The sequence below is a fragment of the Pocillopora verrucosa genome, chromosome 1, assembly GCF_036669915.1.
Source record: "Pocillopora verrucosa isolate sample1 chromosome 1, ASM3666991v2, whole genome shotgun sequence".
Taxonomy (NCBI): Eukaryota; Metazoa; Cnidaria; class Anthozoa; order Scleractinia; family Pocilloporidae; genus Pocillopora; species Pocillopora verrucosa.
Window position 1 is genome coordinate 35577861 of NC_089312.1, and position 21306 is coordinate 35599166.

The following is a 21306-nucleotide window of genomic DNA, read 5'->3' on the forward strand; positions in this document are numbered from 1 at the left end:
ATTTATTTCTTTGTTGGGGCGTTACCACTCAGTTTAGCGAGAGAAAATGTTCTTTTGGTCTAAGGTGCATAATTTTAATTGAGGACGTGAATTAAGGGAATCCATAAGCGGTAGAGAGACAGACTGCTAACATCTTGAGCTTTGCGAACAGGCCACCTACCATTTTCAATATTCACAAAAGTCTTTCAACAAAAAAAGGTTAAAAAGCTTTCTTACTGCGTCAGAGGACTCGTAATTGATAACAATCGCTTTTTTAGATGATTTGAGATCCAGATGACAAAAAATTTGGACTACCTTGAGGAACTTGTAGTTTTAGGATCAGTCATAATTTTAAGGGGGGGGGGGGGCGGGGGAATGGAGGATGTTTGGTCTCAGGTGGATCGGAGAGGGGATCAGTCGTTGCCAACAGAGTTAAAAATGGGGACTATGAAGAATATACTGCCAATGAACTATATTTCTGAATTGAGCGACTTTATTACTGCACTAATTTCCATTCCAGTGATAAAATCTACTGTACAACAGCTTGATTTTAGTAGGACAGAAAGTGAGAGCAGCATTAATGTCACATGTGTACTACTTTTCAGAAGAATGAATATGACTTTAATCACTTTCTCCATGAAGCCAATATCCTTTTTTAAAATACTTTGGATTAAAATCTGAATCTTCCTTTATTTGGAAAGCAACAAACAAAAAAGAGCCTACAATTTTAGTAAGTACAGATTTTAAAAGATACCCAATAACTAGATTCACTTGATTTCAGTAACAAAGAAACTTGAGTCACAGGCACCCCACATCTGAGTTATGACGTGTGAAATATGAGCTGCTGTCCTTCTAAGTATCTTAAATTAAGGTTCTCCACTTTTTAGGATTCATTGACGTTATCTTTTTACGCATAATTTAAAGCATATTACTGCGTTTTAAATTCTATGTCATCGTAAGTGACTCTGAGCTTAACTTTCAGCCAACGTTAACTAAAGCCAATTACACTGCATCAGTTGTAACAAGAAAGTAAATGCACAAAGTCGAATCCTTTCCTTAATTTTGTCATTAGTTTGATAGGCCATGGAGACATTTTGTGTTTTACGGGTTGAAAACTTCAGGCTTGTGGTACAGCGTGCTCGCGTGTGATTAGCGGGGTGCCCACAACAGGTCCATCTGTCTTGTATTTCCACACCAATTGTCCGTCATCAGCTCTCAGGGCATACAAATAAGTATCTATTCCTCCTATGAACAACAGTCCACTCTTATCCAGGCGCGGTGACGACCATATGGCGGATTTCGTTTTTAAACTCCACACGAGTGAGCCATCAGTCTGACGAAGAGCTAAAATCTCACCTTCACCTGAACCGATGTAGACATTTCCATTTGGAGCGACAAACGGCGAAGAGAATAGCTCACCCTTTCCTGATTCAATCAATAAACAAATAAATATGTCGATGAATGAAAATGCATTTATTTTTAAAGTGACTGTAAATATATGAAAATCGTATATGTGACCTGCGGATAAAGAAATGAATGTGGAAGTGATCTTCGCAGTAATGAACACTACTTAAGCAGTAGTGATATTTTCACCACTGCTTAAGCAGTGTTCATTACTGCGAAGATCGCTTCCATATTCATTTCATTATATTATGTCGCGAATCCCTTTCGTGTATGGTAGCAAAGACGCCCTCTTTCTTATCTTGAATAAAATTTTTCAACACAGCAATAGAGTATAAAACAGAAGTTACGCCTTTGTCACGACATTGTGACTAGACTTTGAAGTCAAATTCTGAAAGTAAAAATGCCACGACAATGCAAGTATTTTACATTCACAACCTTCTTTAAACCTGGAAAAGAAAATGCATCACATGTAGATGATCTTCAGTTTAAGTATAAACTTAGCGTAGAATTAAAGGAAATGAACTTGGAAGAGAGAGGTAACTCTTCTTTGACACTCCTCCTAAACAAACACCAATGTTCTCTCACTCACTCATTTGTTCCGAGGCTTGGCACACGCCAAAGAAAATGTAACCGCTTAACAAGTTTAACTTCACAACTGTTTCAAACCATTAGACTGGAAAATTCCAAATGTTCTGAATCCCTACTTGAGAAAAATAGAATATTGATAACAAACCTTCCCTAATCCACTTGAGTTTTCCAGTAGCGGAATCCAGTGCATAAATGTTTCCCTCCGTGGATCCAATAAAGAGAGTCCCGTCCAGTTTACTGACAACAGGTGACGACTGAAACGCCGAGTCGGCCTCAAACACCCAGAGCACGTGACCATTCTCAGTATTAAACGCGTAACAGTTTGCATCGTACGAACAGAAAAATACGGTCTTGTTATCATGGTTAACGGAAGGAGAGGAGAAAACGGGTTCAGCTGTTTTATACTTCCAAATGATTTCGCCGGTTTCACCGTCAAGAGCGAACACGTTTGCCCAGTCTTCAGCCATGGAGCCGATGAACACAGCTTTGCCGCCTTCTAGAAGAGCAGGCGATGACCAGATTTCGGCCGCTAAATCCGTCTTCCATTTGAGGGAGCCGTCTGGATTAAGGGCATAAAAATAGCCATCTAGACACCCGAAATAGAGACTGCCGTCTGCGCCAACTCGGGTCGAGGAAGTAACCGCCCCTTCTGTCGAAAACTTCCAAATAAGGTTACCGTTGACAGCGCTGAGCGCCCGAAGTGATTTGTCGTCGGTTCCGCAGTACACGACAGTTCCATCAAAGTTGAACTCGCATTTTGATCCACCTTCATCAGCAGTTCCGTATTTCCATTTCACCTCGCCTGAGGCGGAGTCGAACGCGTAAATCCAATGATCATCAGAACTTAAATACAGCGTGGAATCTTTTGCATCAACCTCTCCCAATAAAACCAATTTCTCACTGATGTCTTCACTTTCGTTCCGAGCGCTTTCGTCTGCGGTCTTTTCCTCTTCCGTCGTCTCTTGATCGGAAACACTCGGCTTTGATCGGGAATCGAAGGGGGGACCATCGTCGGGCACGATTATCTTACCATCAAGACTCTCGAGGTACTCTCGGTCGTCTTCGTTGAGCATTACGTGAGTAAACTGAAGGTTTGTTTTAATATGGTTCGGATTCCGCGAGCGGGGAATCACAATAACATCTTTCTCTAAAGACCACTTGAGAACCAACTGAGGAATGGAAGCATCGAACTTAGTGGCGATTTTCCGAAGACCTTGGTCAGATAGAACTGGATTTACAGGCAGGCCCTCTCGTTTCCACGAATCACCTAACGTGCTGTGATTGAAGATAAAACAAAAGCTACTTACAAAATCTCACGTAACTGACTGTTTGAGAGTTGGGATAACCTCAAAATCTCTGGCAGCTAAGAGTAGAGAGTAAAGATTAATTACATGTAGTCCATGTGGCCTGCGTAGCTAGCATTAACAAATATTACTTTGTTTGCTTGATTGTTTGCGGTTTGTTTTGAGTGAGTGTGTCTGTAAGTAATATTTCCTTCTCTTCTCATTTACGGTAGTCTCCTTCACAACCCTTTTTTTTAGGGGGGTGGGAGGGGGGGGGTGACACAACAACGATCTTGCGATTTAACGCTCACAAAGTAAGCTACACTTCTTGTTAAGCCACAGTACATGATTTTGATTCTTCATTACCTATGACCCATGTATCGAATCCCATTTTTCTCACAGAATTCTCGGGTTACGCGATCTTGGTTGAAGGGATCAAAGGAATTCTGTACAACTGATGGCTGAACTTTTGAGATCTCAAGTAAACGCTTTAAGTTGTCAACTTCGAAGTTACTGACGCCAATACTTCGGATTTTCCCTGCAAAGAAACACAAACGACTTCCTTTAGTTTAAATCCTATAGGCTCACAATTGTATTGAAAGGAGTTAAGATTCTTTACGTTCATTCTACTAGCGATAAAAAATAGATCATACCGTTACATGATGTGATAGAAAATAAATCAACTTGCCTTTGTTTAAAAGTGATTCCAGCGCTTTCCAAGAGTCTTCCCATGTTCCCTTAGGCTCCCCTTGTTGACAAATCAAGTGGGCACCAGGTCCCTCGTCACAGTCCATTGAGTGAATCAACATGAGATCAATGTAATCAACCTGCAGAAATATGTACAAACAAAAAACAATAAGGACATGAGTATAGGGGAAATGATCACCAACCAGAGAAGCTCTTGATTGTTAAACAAATTCTCCTTTCCAATACCAAAGGAAAAGTATAGAGAAGAGTGTGGAGAATATGGAAACTGAAGAATATTCACCGCTTTTTTTCTTTTGATTGATCTCACATGGCTTAGACATTATTTTTTGTTCTACTCAAGAAAATTTCAGGCTGAAAAGTAAAAGAGCTGAGAGCTGACACTTAATTACCTTAAGCTTGGTAAGTGACTCTTCCACAGACTTGAGAGTTTCATCATAACCAAGAAAACGTGGATGAACTTTGGAGACAATGAAAACCTCCTCCCTTGGTATCCCACTTTCTTGTACAGCCTCTCCCACCTGTTCCTCATCGTACGCTTGGGCAGAATCAATCATTCTGATAAAGAAAACAAACATCAGATACTGAGTGGGATATGGAGAGTCCTTTTGGTTCACTAAATGGTGATCAGACCCCTTTTTTTGAGCCCAGGCTAGAATCATTGCTCAGTATTGCAATCATGAGCAGCAAACTTTACTTCCTCAAGTGCTTTTTATGCCTTGGAGAGTAGAAGTCAAGTCTTAAAGTCGCCAGTGGCCCATAACTGCCAGTACGCATTCCTGGTTTCAGTATCACTAAGTAACTAGGACTACATGTACTCCTCCAAGATGAGAGTTTAATCTTTTAGCAGTTCCCAGCCACAATTTTAGAAAAAGGCACTAAGCAAGTAAAGTGTCTTGCTCAGCAACACAACTCTATGCTTGGTTTGGCCTGAACATGGATCTTTCAGTTGGAATGAATCCAGAATATTGATGTGGGTAAACAAAAATATCAATTGCGGGATAATTAGATGATCCAATACTAAATTCTCTGAACCAACATTGCATGAACTGTATGATTGACAATAATGAGAATTACACATTTGTCTGGGAGTTAAAAGGTTAATTTCTTTAATATCTAATTACTAATAACACTTTTGAATCAAGTACCTGTATCCTGAAGTCAAAGCCACTAGAACAGAATCCTTGGTGTCTTTAAATAAACCTGCTGTACCAAACCCTACTCTGGGCACTGAAAATAGAATTTACACGTGTATTGAATTATACTTGTAGTCTGTATTGAATTTATTAAAAACTAAAAGATTCTTTCTCAACTTAAATAATCATGATAAATTCACTTTTAATGATTTATTTTAATACCAGTCTATTTCAAATTATTTAGAAATGGTTTAAGAATTGAAATTATAATGAGGTCTTGTATACATGTATTATGGCTCAAAAAAAAAATTACTTTTCAAACTACTTAAGTTTGTTTCAGCTCCTGATTATAAAATGAAGTAAAAATTGAACTGGTTTATAAAATTCATATATCAATCCATTTATATATGAAAAGAAGATAATTCTGTTTTAAGTTACAGTATAAGACTGAAAGATCCAAATTCAGTTCAGTGACAACTACCACACCTGAGGCAAACTAGAGTATTCATAAACAGATAATACATTGTTTATAAATGAATCATATAAAAAAACAACTTCCTTACTTTTATATCCGCTGGCCAAAGTAATGACTTGTTCCTCTGCAAGGATTTCTCTTGGTGTATCCCAAGAATCAGAGCTTGGATGGAAGGCCTTTGTGATTGGTTTGTTTTGTGCTTCACATTTGATTGTTTCTGGGTAAGTTTCCACAAGTTTGTTAAAGGCTTTTGTTGCCAACACCATGTCTTCAAACACATTTTGCTGAAAGTAAGAATAGCCAGTAAAATGAAAAGTATCAATAAAAAATAATATGCACAGTATGGATAGTTTAGAAGAGAGATATATAATGACAGTGACGGTGAAGAAATGTTTCAAAAATCTGAGCAGAAACCATCATTAGGGTCACATGTGATTAAAAGTTCCCTTTAGCATTGCCCTTATCAGACTAAACTATCATTTGTTTTCCAGCTATATACTGGAATGCAACAAAAAATAAATACAAAACAGAATTAAAATACCATTTAACCTTTAAGTTGATGATTTTCAAAAATGATGAAATGACTGAGATTTTTGGTAAGGCTTAAAAATATGTCACATCAACAGGTAAGGGGTTGCTATGCTACACTTACAATGTACACATGAAATGTCAACTTAAGACTCAAGTTTAATCATAGATGCTTTACTTAAGTTTGTTATCTGACCTGAAGTTTCAAACTGATCTTACTGAATGTTGCAAATACAAAAACAGGCTTAACATAGATCCTAAAATAAATGCAAAATTTATAATCATAAATTATATATATATCTATTACATTTTGAAAAATTATGCCAAGCTCCTGAAATAAATGCTGGGTCTACAAACTCAACAGAAGTTGTAATAAAAACATCTCTACAAGATCATCATGAAACACATAAATGATTCCTGACAGTAAGTTTAATAAAATGAGGAAACTATTTTTATCGATAGACTAATTTTGATGTCTTACCTCCTCTTCCTCATCAAGAGAAACTTCTTCTTTTTCTGCAAATGGATGAAACCACAAAGAAATGGCAATGTTTGGACATTCAAATGATCTTACATGATGCCACCAGTGTTGTGGAATGTACAGGATGTCACCAGCATTTAGAACAACCTAAGATAATAAAAAAAAAACATTTTTAGTCATCAAGTTACCAGTGTCTGAAAAATTAATGCTAGATGCCTATTGAAGGTTTGGGTTTTCTTTGCATTTATTTTTCTTGAAATTTCTAAAATGCATGGAGAAATTTAAAAAAATACAGCCATCTAAAACAGAAAAACAAACATTCATTCATGAATCAATTAGGAGGAAATTTGGTAAATTTTGTTGTATCTCTTATTTAATGTCTTGTTTCATGTGTGCTGAATCAAAAAATAAAATAGCAAAAAAGTGTATAACAGCTGATCAAACTTTACAGTGTATCAGCATCTCAAGATCTGCTTAAAGAAACCAAAAGCCAACCAAGTGATAAAGTGTATAATAGTCAGACTGACAGCCAGAAAAGCAAATGGGCAACAATGCAAACCCCAACAGCTTATAATATCTATGCTAGTTTACCCTTTAACTCCCAAGATCTGATTGTTGATTCTTCCTTCTGACTGCTTGTAAATTAGTGAAAAGGATTTGGTGTTAGATCAAGATGACACCTTCTAAGTTTGTAAGTTGGAGTAATCTCATAACCTGTTTGGTTCATAATATATGAATATTATAGGGAGAAGTTATATGATCATCACCTCTAGCAGTCAAAATCATTATAAATAAATTCATAATAAATTCATAAGGAGGTGCCAAGAAATCAAATTTAAAAAACATAATGAGCAAAACCATGTAACTCTCTTTGATTTCTGCCACTAAGACATCAAGGAGATTATTTTTTAAAATAAGAAACCTTTTCAGCATGAGCCTACAGGTATGTTGTTGGAAAAACATATTTGAGTCACTTGAAGTCTTTTATAATAAGGTCAAATTCAATTTAGATCATAAAATACCAGCTTCTACATGCAAGTCATCTTATAGAAATTCCCATTCCTCACCTTATGAAAAACTACATCTGATACTAATGGAAACGTTTTGAGATCTACTGACTCAGGGTTCACTGGTGATAAACCAGGCACTGTGGAATAATTATTGGCATACAAGTGTTCTCCGTAGGTGCTATTTGCTATAAGAACTTCCTTTACTCCAGAAATTAGAGTCAGAAGATTCTCATATCCATCTTGATGGAGACTAGAACTGGTGTTACCACTACTATACAACAAATGAATGCTTGTAATAGAAGACATCAATTCCTCACACTGTAGACAGTATGGAACCATGATATCTGCAGTCATGTCAGATTGCGGAAAGGGGCAGTCCAAATAAACTTGTTTATTTTTGTAAATATCCAGATATTCACTCATGTTCATGGTTTTCTTAATTGGATGTATTCTCTCGTAATGTTTAGTAAACTCAACATCAAATACAACATGGCCATATTTTTGTCTCATGTATGTTTCATTTGCCCAATGTTTCACAGCAGACCAGTCTGAAGCAGCACCTCGCATCACAAGTGGCCTTCTTTTCCGCATAAAATGTGTATAGAAATCCTTCCCATTTGGAATATAATCAATGTCTTCTATTTTACCAGTAATAATTTGAGATCCATGGTCTCCCAATTTTTTCAAATGACCTACAAGCTTCTCAGCTTCTCTTTTAGTGACTTCATCCCCTGACTGTTTTTGTTCCTTACTTTTGCACTGATCGTCAAGCATTAGGTCTGCTTTTTCGTATTTTTCCACATCGTTAACAGCTGCAAATGTATTTTCTTTCGTATCAGTGTCGTCCACCGTTTTGCCAATCCCATCTCTCTTGCATTCTGTTTGTCTTTTACTAACATCATTTTCACCGTTTTTCGGCTGATGTTTTAAAAATTCATCTTCATCAGCGAAAACATGTTGTTGTACGAGGAAAACACAGACAGTTAATCGTGTTACCACGCGAAGAAAACCACTCGAGATCTTGGTCATTTCTGAATTGAGACTATGTAAACAACTTCCATTAACAATTCGTAAAAGAAAATTCTGAATCGAACGTGAATACGACGGAAACTTTGCTGTCTAAACAAGTAGCTGACTCAAAAAAGACGATAGCACCCGGGCTTGATTTGCTTACGCCTTCCAGAGACAAGAAGTACCCTAGGAGCGTTTTTTCTTCGAAGAAGATCGCTTTAGAAATTAGCATGCGAGTCTTTTGTCTTCCTCATCAACGTTTCACTGAGGCCTAACGAGCCCATTGGAGGAAAAACCTTCTGCTCGCGTGTAATCGTTTCTAAAACACAAGGCAGACTAACACGGAATACATCTGCTTCAAAATATTCCAGGCGTTACAAATCGTTACAAATCTCCCTAGGGGGTACATAAGAGTAAGCCTGAATTTTTCTAATGGTAGGGGGTAGAGAAATATTTTTGTCTGGTTTTTTTTTTAATATAATTTTTTTTTTCTACATCACATTCCTGTCAAAATTATCATAATGTCTGACTTCAAAAGTGAAGACATTTATTGGACGGAAGAACGATGAAATGAGAGAGAGAGACGAAGAAGAAAACTATTTCCCCTTCCATCCCACGATGGGGGAGCTACATGATTTGGTCTCAGCCATGGTAGACACATCCTTACACTGGCAAGACCCTGGGAATATGTTGTGGCGTGGCGCAAAACTTAAGATAATACCGTCGAACCTGCCTTAAGCGGTCATTAAAGGGGAATGACGAGGAGACCGCTTGATACAGGTTGACGGGCTTGTACAGGTTTCACAGAATAGGAGTATTATAAAAAAAAATAAAAAAAAAGACGCCATCTTTTGTCAATGTTGACAAGTTAATTTACAAACACTCGCTCAAAAATACTACTTACTCATATTTTAGGGGATAAAATAAGATTCAGGTTGCCAAGTTACGTTATCAACTCAGTTGATAATATTAAATTACCCTTTTCTCAATTTTATTTGAATATTTAAGCTTCAAGTGACTGTTCTATACAGGTGGAGAACAATACAAACAGACCGTTGGGACTAAGTTTAGGGTGAAGTAATGGGCTTCTAGTGACCGCTAAACAGAGGTGAAAATTGCCGTAATTATGGGAAGACAAACACGCGACTTTGACAACCGACTGCTTAATACAGGTAACCGCTTAATGCGTTGCTGCTTAAAAACAAAGGTTTGACTTTTACTTGTATTTTGGATTGCGCGACGTTTTACATAATTTTGGTCTTTCGCGCAATTTGTGATAAGCTGGTATAAGCAGATCAAGGAATGCGTTCCGTTGAACGCATTGAATTAATTTTGGAATCGTTTCAGACTTAACAATAAAAGTAAAAAGAAAGAAGACAGGTTTATTTTCTTTGTATCTAGCATTTCGTCTTGAATTTCATCAATATCTGCGATCACCCGTTCCTTTTATTTTCAGTGCAAAAAACCGTAAGGATCCCAACTAGTATCGGAGGGGGAATAATGTTAAGTGTTTTTTAATGTCATAAGCTTTTTACTGATGAGGTTTTCAAGGCATCTGCTCCCCATTCATTTCGACTTAACATCCCTAATGACGATTAAAAGACAACTTGACACCAAAAATTCCGTCTAAAGATCTTCAATTTACATAAAACCATGACGAAAACCAAAATATGAACAAAGGAAAGAAAACACACGAATTAAGAAAAATAATAAATAAAAAAATAAGTGGAAATAAAAAATATTATTGCTGTGGAAACGTTTTGTGTAGAACTTTTTTCGTAAAGGTAATAACATGATCTCCAGTGCAATTTGATGTTAATAGACACGTGTAAAGTTTGAAAGGACAACAAAATTGCACGAGCCCTTAGGCAAAGTAGTTTGTACTCGTGTTACAACTTTGCACTCGTGTTACATGAGATGGCACTCGTTTTCAGCCAATCAGAAGCGCGTAATTTCGTCATGCACATTATTATCATGAAAATTAAAATGAGTGAAGATATAAACAGCTTACCTTATGAAAAGGTACTTGGGCCAGTTTGGGAAACTTCTCCAAATTCACTGCCTCTGGATCAATGGGCGATTCAATGTTCACTGTAGTGTGGTTCCGAGGATAGAAATATTCTACATACTTCGGACTAGCCACTAAGACTTCCTTCTTTCCAGCGATGAGACTTAGAAGGTTTTCATATCCATCCATATGGCAACTAGAGCTTGTATTTCCACTGCTAAAAAGTAAATGAGTGCTAGCAATAGTTGGCATCACTTCTTCGCATTGCAAGCAATACGGAACGAAAATATCTTTAATCATATCACTGTGGGGAAAAGGACAGTCTAAATAAACTTGCTTGCTTTTGTAAATCGTAAGGAACTCGTTAAGGTTCATTGTCTTCTTCGCTGGAAATTCTCCCTCGTATTTTTTTGTAAGTTGAACGTCAAACACGACTTCGCCATATTTTTCGCGGAGGTAACTTTCGTTCGCCCAGTTCTGTACGGCAGGCCAATTCTTTATTGCTCCGCGCATAATCAGAGGTCTCCGTTTACGTAAAAAATGTTCGTAAAAATCTTTTCCGTTTGGTACAAAATTTAGCTCCTCGACTTCTCCATGCATTATAATGGAGCCATGTTCTCCTAATTTCTTCATATGACCTGTTAAAATCTCGTTGTTTTGTTCTTCGTTCGCTTTTTTCCCTTTGCAATGTTTATTTCCATTTTCCATTTGTTGTTCTTTTATTGAGGTTGTGGCACCATCTTGCGCGAAACATTCGCTTTCTCCGTTATTTTGTTTTGATCTCACTTCCTTAGTATTTCTTGATGAATCATCAATAGCACATGGTACATCTGGCAAGCTTGAATCTGTCTGACCTTTACAAGCATTTTCTGAGGGAGCATTTCTCTGTAGATGATCAGTTTTTTCGTTACGAGCTTGGTCACCTTTTTGGAGCAAAACACTCCATAGACAGTTCAAATCTATTCTTTCCTTCTGAATAAACACAATTGCGGCCAAACATCCAACAAAGACAGCCATCATTAAATAGCTCGTTTTGCCCATGACCGCAATATTGGACATGTAAACTTGAGTCAGAATCGCACGCGTGAAACTGATTCAGAAATCGGCAAATGATCAGAGTTCGAGAAAATACGTGTGGTGGTCGATCGACTGAAGAAACAGGTAAATTTATACCGGGGGGCTCTGATAATATACACCAAACACATCAGCACCTGGCGTGAGTCCTTTTGATGTATGGTAATTAAGTCATTTATTGATCTGAAAGTTTCGTTTGTGTTTAGCTCCCAAAAGGATTTTAAACTGAACTAAGCGTCATTTAGAGATTAAATTGTATTTTTTTAAAGTAAATGGTATCATGCCCTTAAACCATAAACTAAAAAATAAATTTTAAATTTATAAAACAACACAAGCGGTCGCTTGCATTTTATAACTGAAACAGCTGTTTTTAAGTAATATCATGAGAGGACATGAATAAATGCGGCGACTTCTTAAGGTATAATGAATAAAAACACTAAAGTGCGCGTCTCGACTTTTTAATATGCTAACATTGACGCACATACATGAATACTGTTACCAACTATTTTATTGGGACTTCCCCAACGTCCTTCATTTGATGATTTTATGTTTTTATGACTCGGGTTTGTCAATATTATATCTCTTCCATCTCTTAATTATCGCCAGCTCTGTTTCGATTAAAAATTGCTTTTGTCGGTGTCAAAGCAAACACTTCTTAGTGTAGTCTGTTTGAACCATTTTTTCGAAGATCTACTCGTTGTCTGTGGTTATTACAAATTCGTCTTGAAGTAATGCAGATTCAGTGACGTATTGGTTCTTCCGCTCACTTTTGTGGGTATTTACGAACCGCGCACCACCATGAATGTTTTTTTTTTTAATTGATCCGTTTGATCGTTAGACATTAATATCTTTGGAAACGAATATTGTTTTAGATGACTGAAATATGACCGAATACATATATGCAAAAGCTCATAGCTTTATGATGTATTCCTTCGAAGAATTTAATTTGTTTTTGAAGCAATGTGCTGCGCAATTTATCTTGCAAATGATAAGATGCTTTTGGAAAATCGAATTTTTTCCTTTTTGCAAATTTTTCCGAGTGAGTTTTTAACCTTTGACAGTTCCGATTTAGTTCCATGATATATTCCACAGAGATGGGCAGTCATTATTATCTTTTGTCATTTGAGGAAAATCTCTCTCATGAACACGTAATTAGCGCTATATACCATTATATAGGTTGGTGTCGAGTTACTCCACAAAGACACCCACGATGATCCTGTATCACTCGGAGAAAGCTTATTTCGCAAACATGCGAGAATAAATAATTTAACTATACGTTTCCCTTAGAGAAGTTTATCATTCGTTAAATGCCGCTGATGACTTCTCCTTACTGCACCGAGGTTAACGAAGTCTTGAATTATTTCCCGTTTAAACTCGCTTGTTTCCGAATTCACTTCGCCTTCAATTCAAGACGGATTATAGGTAGTTTTCCCTCTCCATCTTAGAATATTGAATCAAGATGAATTTTTTCCGTTTATCTGATGCACTCCTCGCATGGTTTCTCAGTTCATTCTTTCTAACCTTTACCAAACTTTCAGTCGGTAAAGAGAATCGCGATGGTAAACAGCGCGTTAATAGCAGCGGAGCGAAAAAGGTGTTCATTGCCCGATTCAACCCAAAGCCTCCTCGATTTTCCGCTCCGCCGCTACTACCGCGCCGTTGACAATCGCGCTCTGGTTTTACCAAAAGGACACCAGGAGCAGGTTACTTCTTTCAAACTACTTTGGGCTTAAAAACGATAACTACGGTCGGTTCCCGTTCCAGGCCTTTTTTTCTTGTCCACACAGGAAAACTTATCAACAAACCTTTAGGAACTCTTAATATGTTCTGAGCCCAACTGGTTTGGATAAGCAAATACAATTTTAGTAGATCGATTTATACGCCAATATCGTGTTAACTAATGCTTAAGACAAAATCACACCCCATAAACCTTAACCCAGTGCCTAAAACAATCAGCTTCAAACCGAGGGTTTTAAATTAAAATCGCTAATTATTCAACTCGGGAATTAGTTGAGTTTTATTCAGTCACATGATAATTAAGCCTAGACAATGAAAAATTGGAGGTGTATACCATTTCTCACCACAGTCATTTTTTATTTTGGTTGCACCTCTGTAGGAGAGTTTATTCCGATAAAAAACTGAGGAAAACTTTTATCACTGTGTCCCAGATAATGTTCCACCAAACAACAAGTGAATATCATAGAAAAACACTGTATGATACAGTCGGTTAACCTTTTAATTACCAAGATCAGATTATTAATTCTCCCTCCTAGCTGCTACACATTTCCTGGTAAATTAGTTACAAGAATTTGGTGTTAGATCAAGATATATAATAGGAGAAGTTACATCCTAATCACTTGTAGGAGTTAAAGCATTAACCCATCAAACTCTGGTTTAAGTTATGACATACAAATACAAATCAACAATTTAGTTCTTCCCACAAACAGATTAAACCCTATTCACTCCCAATACATTAATGAAAATTCTCCTTACTGTCTGCCATAGATTTCTTTTAGAGTTTGCTTGGGGAATCATATTGTTAGAGATAAAGAAAGAAACTTACAGACAATTGACCTAGATACCGTGCGTTAAGGAAATGTAAGTGCTCAATGTATTGAATAATGCTTGTATAATGCTTGTCACATCTCACTCACTATGTATTTCATCCTGGCTTTGTAACTGTTCATAATATTCTTGTTAAATATTTCACATCATCCTATTAGACCAATTTTGCCTTGTTAATTTGTTTCACTATAAAAATACTTCAATTATTAATCCCTAAGAAAAATTCATGGACTTAATGATGAAAAAATATATTAAAAATGTTTCTCCAGGAAGTGACAACCACTCCTAATAATTACTTAACATTCAATTACCGTAACTTTTTATAGAACTGAATTTTCTTTCCATTTCATACATGGTTTAGCAGCTAAGAATCCAGTTTCACTTTCCATGTTAAACAGAGTCAAGATCAATTGTGGTTGAAGGGATGGAATATTCACTCAGACAATGACAAACTTCCTTCCTACCAGTAGCATTCATGTATAACATAAATGGAACTCAAAGTTTCCTGTCTCCATTGTTAGCTCTACAACTATGGTAAAATCTGACTGAGTTTGAATATAAAATTACTTCCTGGCCAGACAAAGTAAATTTCAGTCATTTCAAAATTTTCATCTCCTCTGAACCCTCACTAAGGAGTAAAAATCTCTACATGAATTCTTTTTAAATCTATACCTGTCACTCTATCTCATGCAATTAACCCTTCAAATCCTAGGATCTGCTTGTTAATTCTTGCTTCTGGCTGCTACACATTTCATTGTAATTTAGTTGCAACAATTTGGTGTTGGATCAAGAAAACTACTTGTACTTAATAAGTTTGAGTATTCTCATTACTTATTTGCTGGATGATGTACGGATATAGGAGGGAGAAGTTATGTGTTAATCACTTCTGAGAGTTCAAGTGATAAAGGTGTGTTTGAGCTGACAGATTGTTATTGATTTCTGGTAAAGATGCCTGAGAAAATGCTGGCAACTGTGTGAACAGCAGATGAGTAGGGTGAGGGATTAGTTCAATGCAAAATTGAACTAGTGACTAAAAGCATATTAGTCTGACTAAAAAAAAAAGAAATATCTCAATTGAATTACCCCCTTTCCTCTGGGGCCAAAGTTTCGCTGCTTTTAGCTCCAATTAAAAACCAATTTGTGCTTCTGAGAAACTAAGACCACTTAACCCCAAAGAGTGACCAGCTTCTAATTTCTCTTTACAATATCACCCCAGAATCAAACATTAAGGTCATGAGAATCAAGGAAATGATCACCAACTTATAAAGCTCTTGATTTTTAAACAAATTCTCCTTGTCAGCACATCAGGAAATGTATAGAGAACAGTATGGAGAATATGCATACTGATGTTAGAGCGTAAAGGGTTAAAGACATCTGTCATTCAAAGGACTACGATTGGTATCTGGATAGCTATGTATGCTGTGAATGGACACATTTCCAACAAGCCTTTGAAGAATCTGCAGCTTAAACATTTTTGTTTTCCCTATCATTGATTTGAATTATACAGTATAAATTTACAGATGCAAATGTTTGTTGTAGATATTTGTATCTTGTCAAATTAAATAAAACTGGAGTCATGACTTTGTATGTATGATGGTCAATTCAAATCATAAAATGCAAAATTAAAATGATATCTGTTTTAGATCCTATGTCAAAGCTCAAAGAACTGATCATCGGCATCCTGGACAGCAGTTTTCTCCTTTCTTACATGCCTTTTAGATGCAAGTACTTGTCCTCTTTGTCGCCTTGAAGATCCAGCTTCAAGTGGTCGAAACAAATCATCTTCAGATGTGAGACTGCTGGCATGTGCTCTTTCTAAATCTGCAATAACTTTAGGTCCTGAAACAGTTCTGTGCACAAAAAAGTGTTTCATTGAGTAAATGACATATGTTGAATTCTCAAAATGAATCAATAAAAAAATAATACTGTTTTGTTCTCAGAGATACTCATTTAACTGGTAAATTTATGGCTCTTTATTCTGATCAATAGGTATAAAATGTATTTTTAGTCAATAAACATTTCAGACATTTCCGTTTTGGTGACCAATTAGTTTGTAATTTCATTCAGATCTTTTAGTGTTAGTTATTACTATTGATGGTGGAGTATGGTTACTATTCATGTTGTTTTTCAGTCCTGTTGGTTTTATGAAATCCTTTGGGTATCGATACAAAGCTAGAATGTTTAAGATACACATGGCCTAGTTCTTATGCACTGGTGGGTAAGTGAAGTCTCACACCTTGACTAGCTCTGTTCTGAATTCCATGGAGAGATTTGTTGATGAATTACACACATTAAATTAAAAGAAATGAGTAAATACAAATCAGTACTGGATGCCACACCATCATTTGAGGTTTGTAGGTTTCATCATACAATGGAGTTTGTTAGGCCAAAATAAAAACATCTGTTTCTTAAATAGATCAAGTGCACTTTACTTATGCTTGATTACAACTAGTTGCAAGACTACAGTACATAGAGATATCATGATTGCTGTTTTTGAGTTGTACAACCCATTATTTCAGTTTCCTTCTCTCATCATTATTAGACCTTACCTTAGTTTCTCAGATTCCTTTTTAGAGCTTTTTATCCGTGCATCAAGTTGCTCCAGAAAACTGGAAGCTGTGTTTTGTTGTTGTCTCTCCCCTTCTGTTTCTCTGGATTCCTCAAGAGATCCATCACACATGTGACCACTTTTATTTCCTTTGTCAACTCTTGCTTCAGAATTGATTGTGCCTCTGTCTTCATTTATACCACTATCATCTGTCCCTGATTCATCTTCAGAAAATTCAGAGTCTTCTATGTAGTGTTTTGAGTCCTTCCTAACTGGAATTTTTAGGATTTTAAACAAGTGTATATTGTCATTTGCCCAAATTTTGTTTGCTCTTTTTAACTGTTCAACCTAAAAAAGATATAATATGGATATCAACTTCTTACCTCATTGAGGAAAAAATTTGTTTGCTGTAACTATAATGTTTGATTAGTAAATGAAACAGCTTTCCTCAAGGAATGTATTTTCTAACAAATTTAATAAATCATACTACTTTACCTAATACTTTTGTCCACAAAAAAAAAATCAATTTTCATTTGACATTATCATGGTTGGAGTAATTTACAATTAAGTGTTGTAAATAATCCAGGTTTTTTTTCCTTTACTTTACCCAGTGGTTGCTCAAAAAACTAATGCCACTCTCTCAAACAATCAGATGCAAAACTAAAACCAATCACCATTTGGCTGCTTGCATCTTACAGCACTTTGGGCAATTTGGTCCGTTTTACTTTCAGTTCTCATTGGCTCATAAAGGTAATTTCCTTTCTCCTGATTGGCTTTTGTAATATCTTTGGTTTAGGTTTAACGGCACTTAATCAGAAAGCACTCTTCTCCTATCCAGGAATTGCCAACAATCTTGTATGGAAAACAATAATAAAATTTTTCATTCTGATGCCAAAGAATGAACACGTAGTTCACAGGCCTAGAGTTTAGGTCTTAATTCACAAGAAAGAAATACAAGCCATGTTTACTGTTCCATTCCGAAATGGAAAAATGAGACCCGAGAGATACTAAGCAAAATTAGATAAATCTTAAGTTAAACGACTGGTACACTTCCTGGAGTGGCTGCACAGACCGCTCTGCACAATACCGTATCATAACTTTTATATTACAGCTAATGAGGATAGCAAGTGTTGTGTAATGAACGCAAAGAAATTATCCAACGTCAATATTCGAAAGCAAAAAAAAAGGAAAGAAAACAAAAGATCAATCCAGAGCAGTGGTAGGAGAAAGTTCTATCAATTAAAACACGTGAGCTGTCCAGCCGGAAAAAGTAAGCAATGTGTACGAAAAATATCACATGTGGCTTAGATTTCCAGTCACCACTTTCATTTCAACAATCGTGGAGTATTACGTAAATGTAAGCTTCCGCTTTTGCACGGTGATCGTGAACCAAATTCTAAGGAAAATATTCTGACAGCACATGACAAAGTTCTTGTAAGTTTTCTTCAATATTCATACTCTAATGCAAAGCTAAATTCAAGAACGAAAAAGAAAAGCCATAAACAACATAGTAATTCGAGAATCACATGGGAGGAGCATTACCGAACACAGTAGGTCTGCAAACGCGTTACCGGTATGGCGACTATTGTTCTTCGATAACATATCGAGTTTAGGCCGCATTATTGTAATGCTTTCAATTTCTTTTGATCCTTCCTCCCTATAAAATGCATCTACTGTAAAAGAAAATTCTGAGCTTGATTCTCACCGTCACCCCATATTTTATAGCAAGTCCTTGCAATGTGTCGGTAGGTTCCACAACATGACCTATCAACTTCACGTCGCATTGCGGTTGCAGTGGATTCCGAGTAGCCCCATAAGATTTTGGTGCCTCAATGCTCTCTGACAAAGAACTTCTCTCTGAGGCTTCATTTTTCTTGAATGAATTGAGTAGGGGATTTGATTTATAGTTTCGCTGTCCACGATCGGAAAATAAATTCTGCCTTTCTCCTTCCGCCATCTTCCATTTTGTTGGCACCTTTTAGATACCAGCCTCGCGCAGACTTTCACGTGATTTCGCTTTCTCTTCCTGGTGGGGTAGGGTAGGGTGGTTCACCCCACGCTGAAAAATTTATACGCTATACGAACACCTGAAAACGTGAAAACGATACAGAAAAAAGAAAACCAGACCAACAAACAAACAAAAAAGCAAAGCTAAAGCATTACTTGCGATGAAGGAATGATGAAAAACACGTTTTTATTTGAGTTAATGGCAATATCATGAACACGAGTAGGAGGAAAACCGCACTGAAATTTATCTAAAGGGGGAGGAGCATTGGGAGTTTTGGCTATTTTTTAGATCGGTTTTCCAGTTTTTTGGCCAAAAAAATTCGGTGTTTCGGTTTTCCATTGCACTAAGTTTCACAAAGTTTAAAACTCGCAGCTGCATAAAATGGGTCAATGAAGGATCTGTGTATCGATATTTAGTCGTTTTAGATCAGAGAAGAATCTTTTGTTTTGTCAGCTGAACGTTCGTTGTCGGATGTGGTTCGAGAGCTAATCTTGCCGATAATCAAGATTTCATGGGATGTTGGAAATATTTCTTTCTAAATCAAGTAGTCATCAGAACCTGCCAGTTTTCCGAGCCTGGGCAAAGCTCTTGTCGGAGGAGTCAGAAATACAAATATGCGCACCTCACTTCTGAAACGACGTATCTTTCTCCACCGAAGAATTATCTCTATTTATAACGAAATGTTCAAAGCCTCTCAGAAAATCTGTTAGGAATCACAAAATAGTAGAAATGATGAACTAGTCACGTCTACTCTAAGTTAACACATGACGTGCATGGATGATTAAATACAAGCATCACGTTTTCCGGCCTTATTACTTCACGCTTCACGTACTTACTTTTGCCTTAGGCACGCGTAATTAACCCTTTGCTTTCACTGACAATTAAGTTGAACTGGTTACTTCTCTTTACCACCGTAAACTTTACTGGAGTATATTCGCGATTCTTAAGCAGCAAGTTTTTTAATTTCAAGCTTTCCTATCCAGGTAACTTTTGGCTGTGAACATGCAAATTTGGCAGAGACTTGAATTAATGCCCTTATAATTATGCGCAAAGGCAAAATATGTATGCGACGGACGAATAATAAATGTTTCTCCGTTCTCCGACTTATTTTTTCAGATCAACTAAACGAACAGATTTAACCTTGAATTCATCTCGATCATATATTCCTACTGAGCTTTGAAAATAGGTCGGTAATAAGACACTTAATAAGTTAGGCATTTAGTCGCTTATCACCTATCGCTTTTACCGAACCTTGAACTCAACAGGTAATTTAGTGTTAACAACTGGGTTGAAAACGTAAATTAGCCACCGTAAAGGGTAAAAAAGCTGACGTTTCGAGCGTTAGCCCTTCGTCAGAGCGATTAGAGGAATTGCGGGTTGTGTGTGGATTTATATGTAGAAAGTGGAGCTACGCCATTGGTGGGAATATGGTGACGAGAAAACAGGAATAAATTAGTTGAATGAAAAGCGCTCGTTGATTCCATGGGGATTAAGGGTGCCGATTTGGAATATAAATTTTTGTTCTAGTGTTTTGCGGCTTTCCGAACTGCCTAGATGTAAGGAAAGGCCGCAAACTGCCATATGCTGTTTAGAACTCAACAGACTTATTCGCGCTATTTTTTCCTTTTTCTTTACCCAAAAAGTCAATGTTTAGGCAACTAGAACACATAGAATGTATTAGCTCTCTATGTGTTTTCATTTCCCATCTAAAGAGGGGTCAAAAATTACGTTAAGTTGGCACTTTGCGACATCAACAATATCATGAGCAATATTAGTTCGCTGCAGCCATCGTAAGTGGTAAAACGACATAATTAATAATTTAAACTGATTGAACTACGTACTGGATTCTGTGAATGGGGATACGTATAAAAATTAAATTTATGCAAAAAAAGAAACAACACATCGATATTAATGGGAATATTGTTCTTGTCCTGTCTTTGTTTAGCTCTGTGCGAATGAGGCTGGGGCACAATAAGGATGTACGTCAAACTGACACGTTCCGAACGCTGTATTTAAATTGAGTCACCAGCTAGGTTCCAAGTCAGTGAAAGGATTTCTCAAGCTTACCACTTACTACAAGCATTTGCTGAAACTTGCATCTTCAGATGGCAATTTCTGTGACAGGGGAAATAATCCTCTGCGTCGGATATGCAGTCATTTTTATCGCAAACATCGTGGGGAATTCATTCGTGTGCGCGGTCGTTGTTCAAAACAAGAAACTTTACAACTTTACATCTATTTTGATAGTGAACATGGCGATCAGCGACCTGACGCTTGGTGCGTCTGGTATGATACATATCGTTTTAGAAATTTTGTTTCTCATGGCGGGGAGTAGCAAGAAAAGCCTAATGTGCGGCAGACTTAACGTAGTGACCCTGTTTAGTGCGTCAGTGTCCATCTACACCATGTGCGTACTGGCATTCGATCGATACTTATCCATTGTGAAACCAGTGCTGCGACGAACGACGCTAACAAAACGAAAACTGAAATTAATTCTTCCCGC

The 21306-nt window shown here is 36.9% G+C and overlaps 2 protein-coding genes across 3 annotated transcripts; both read right to left on the minus strand.

Moving 5' to 3' along the window:
- Positions 1-518: 518 nt before the first annotated feature.
- Positions 519-11799, minus strand: LOC131796974 (uncharacterized). Of its 2 annotated transcripts, none has more exons than XM_066161519.1 (9): positions 10612-11799; positions 6580-6726; positions 5659-5854; positions 5108-5189; positions 4352-4517; positions 3943-4081; positions 3621-3792; positions 2117-3246; positions 519-1404 (listed from the first exon to the last, which is right to left on the minus strand). In XM_066161519.1, the coding sequence occupies exons 1-9, from the start codon at positions 11665-11667 to the stop codon at positions 1097-1099; spliced, it is 3396 nt and encodes a 1131-aa protein (XP_066017616.1). In that variant the 5' UTR covers positions 11668-11799; the 3' UTR covers positions 519-1096. The 2 variants fall into 2 exon arrangements, with proteins under 2 accessions (XP_066017616.1, XP_066017619.1); XM_066161522.1 differs by lacking the exon at positions 10612-11799 and adding an exon at positions 7647-8947 and having other exon boundaries at positions 520-1404.
- A 2101-nt stretch (positions 11800-13900) lies between these two features.
- Positions 13901-18791, minus strand: LOC131796969 (lysM and putative peptidoglycan-binding domain-containing protein 2). The gene is made up of 3 exons (XM_059114586.2): positions 18501-18791; positions 16797-17143; positions 13901-16097 (listed from the first exon to the last, which is right to left on the minus strand). Exons 1-3 carry the CDS (start codon positions 18750-18752, stop codon positions 15899-15901), a joined length of 798 nt encoding a protein of 265 aa, XP_058970569.2. The 5' UTR covers positions 18753-18791; the 3' UTR covers positions 13901-15898.
- Between the last annotated feature and the right edge of the window lie 2515 nt (positions 18792-21306).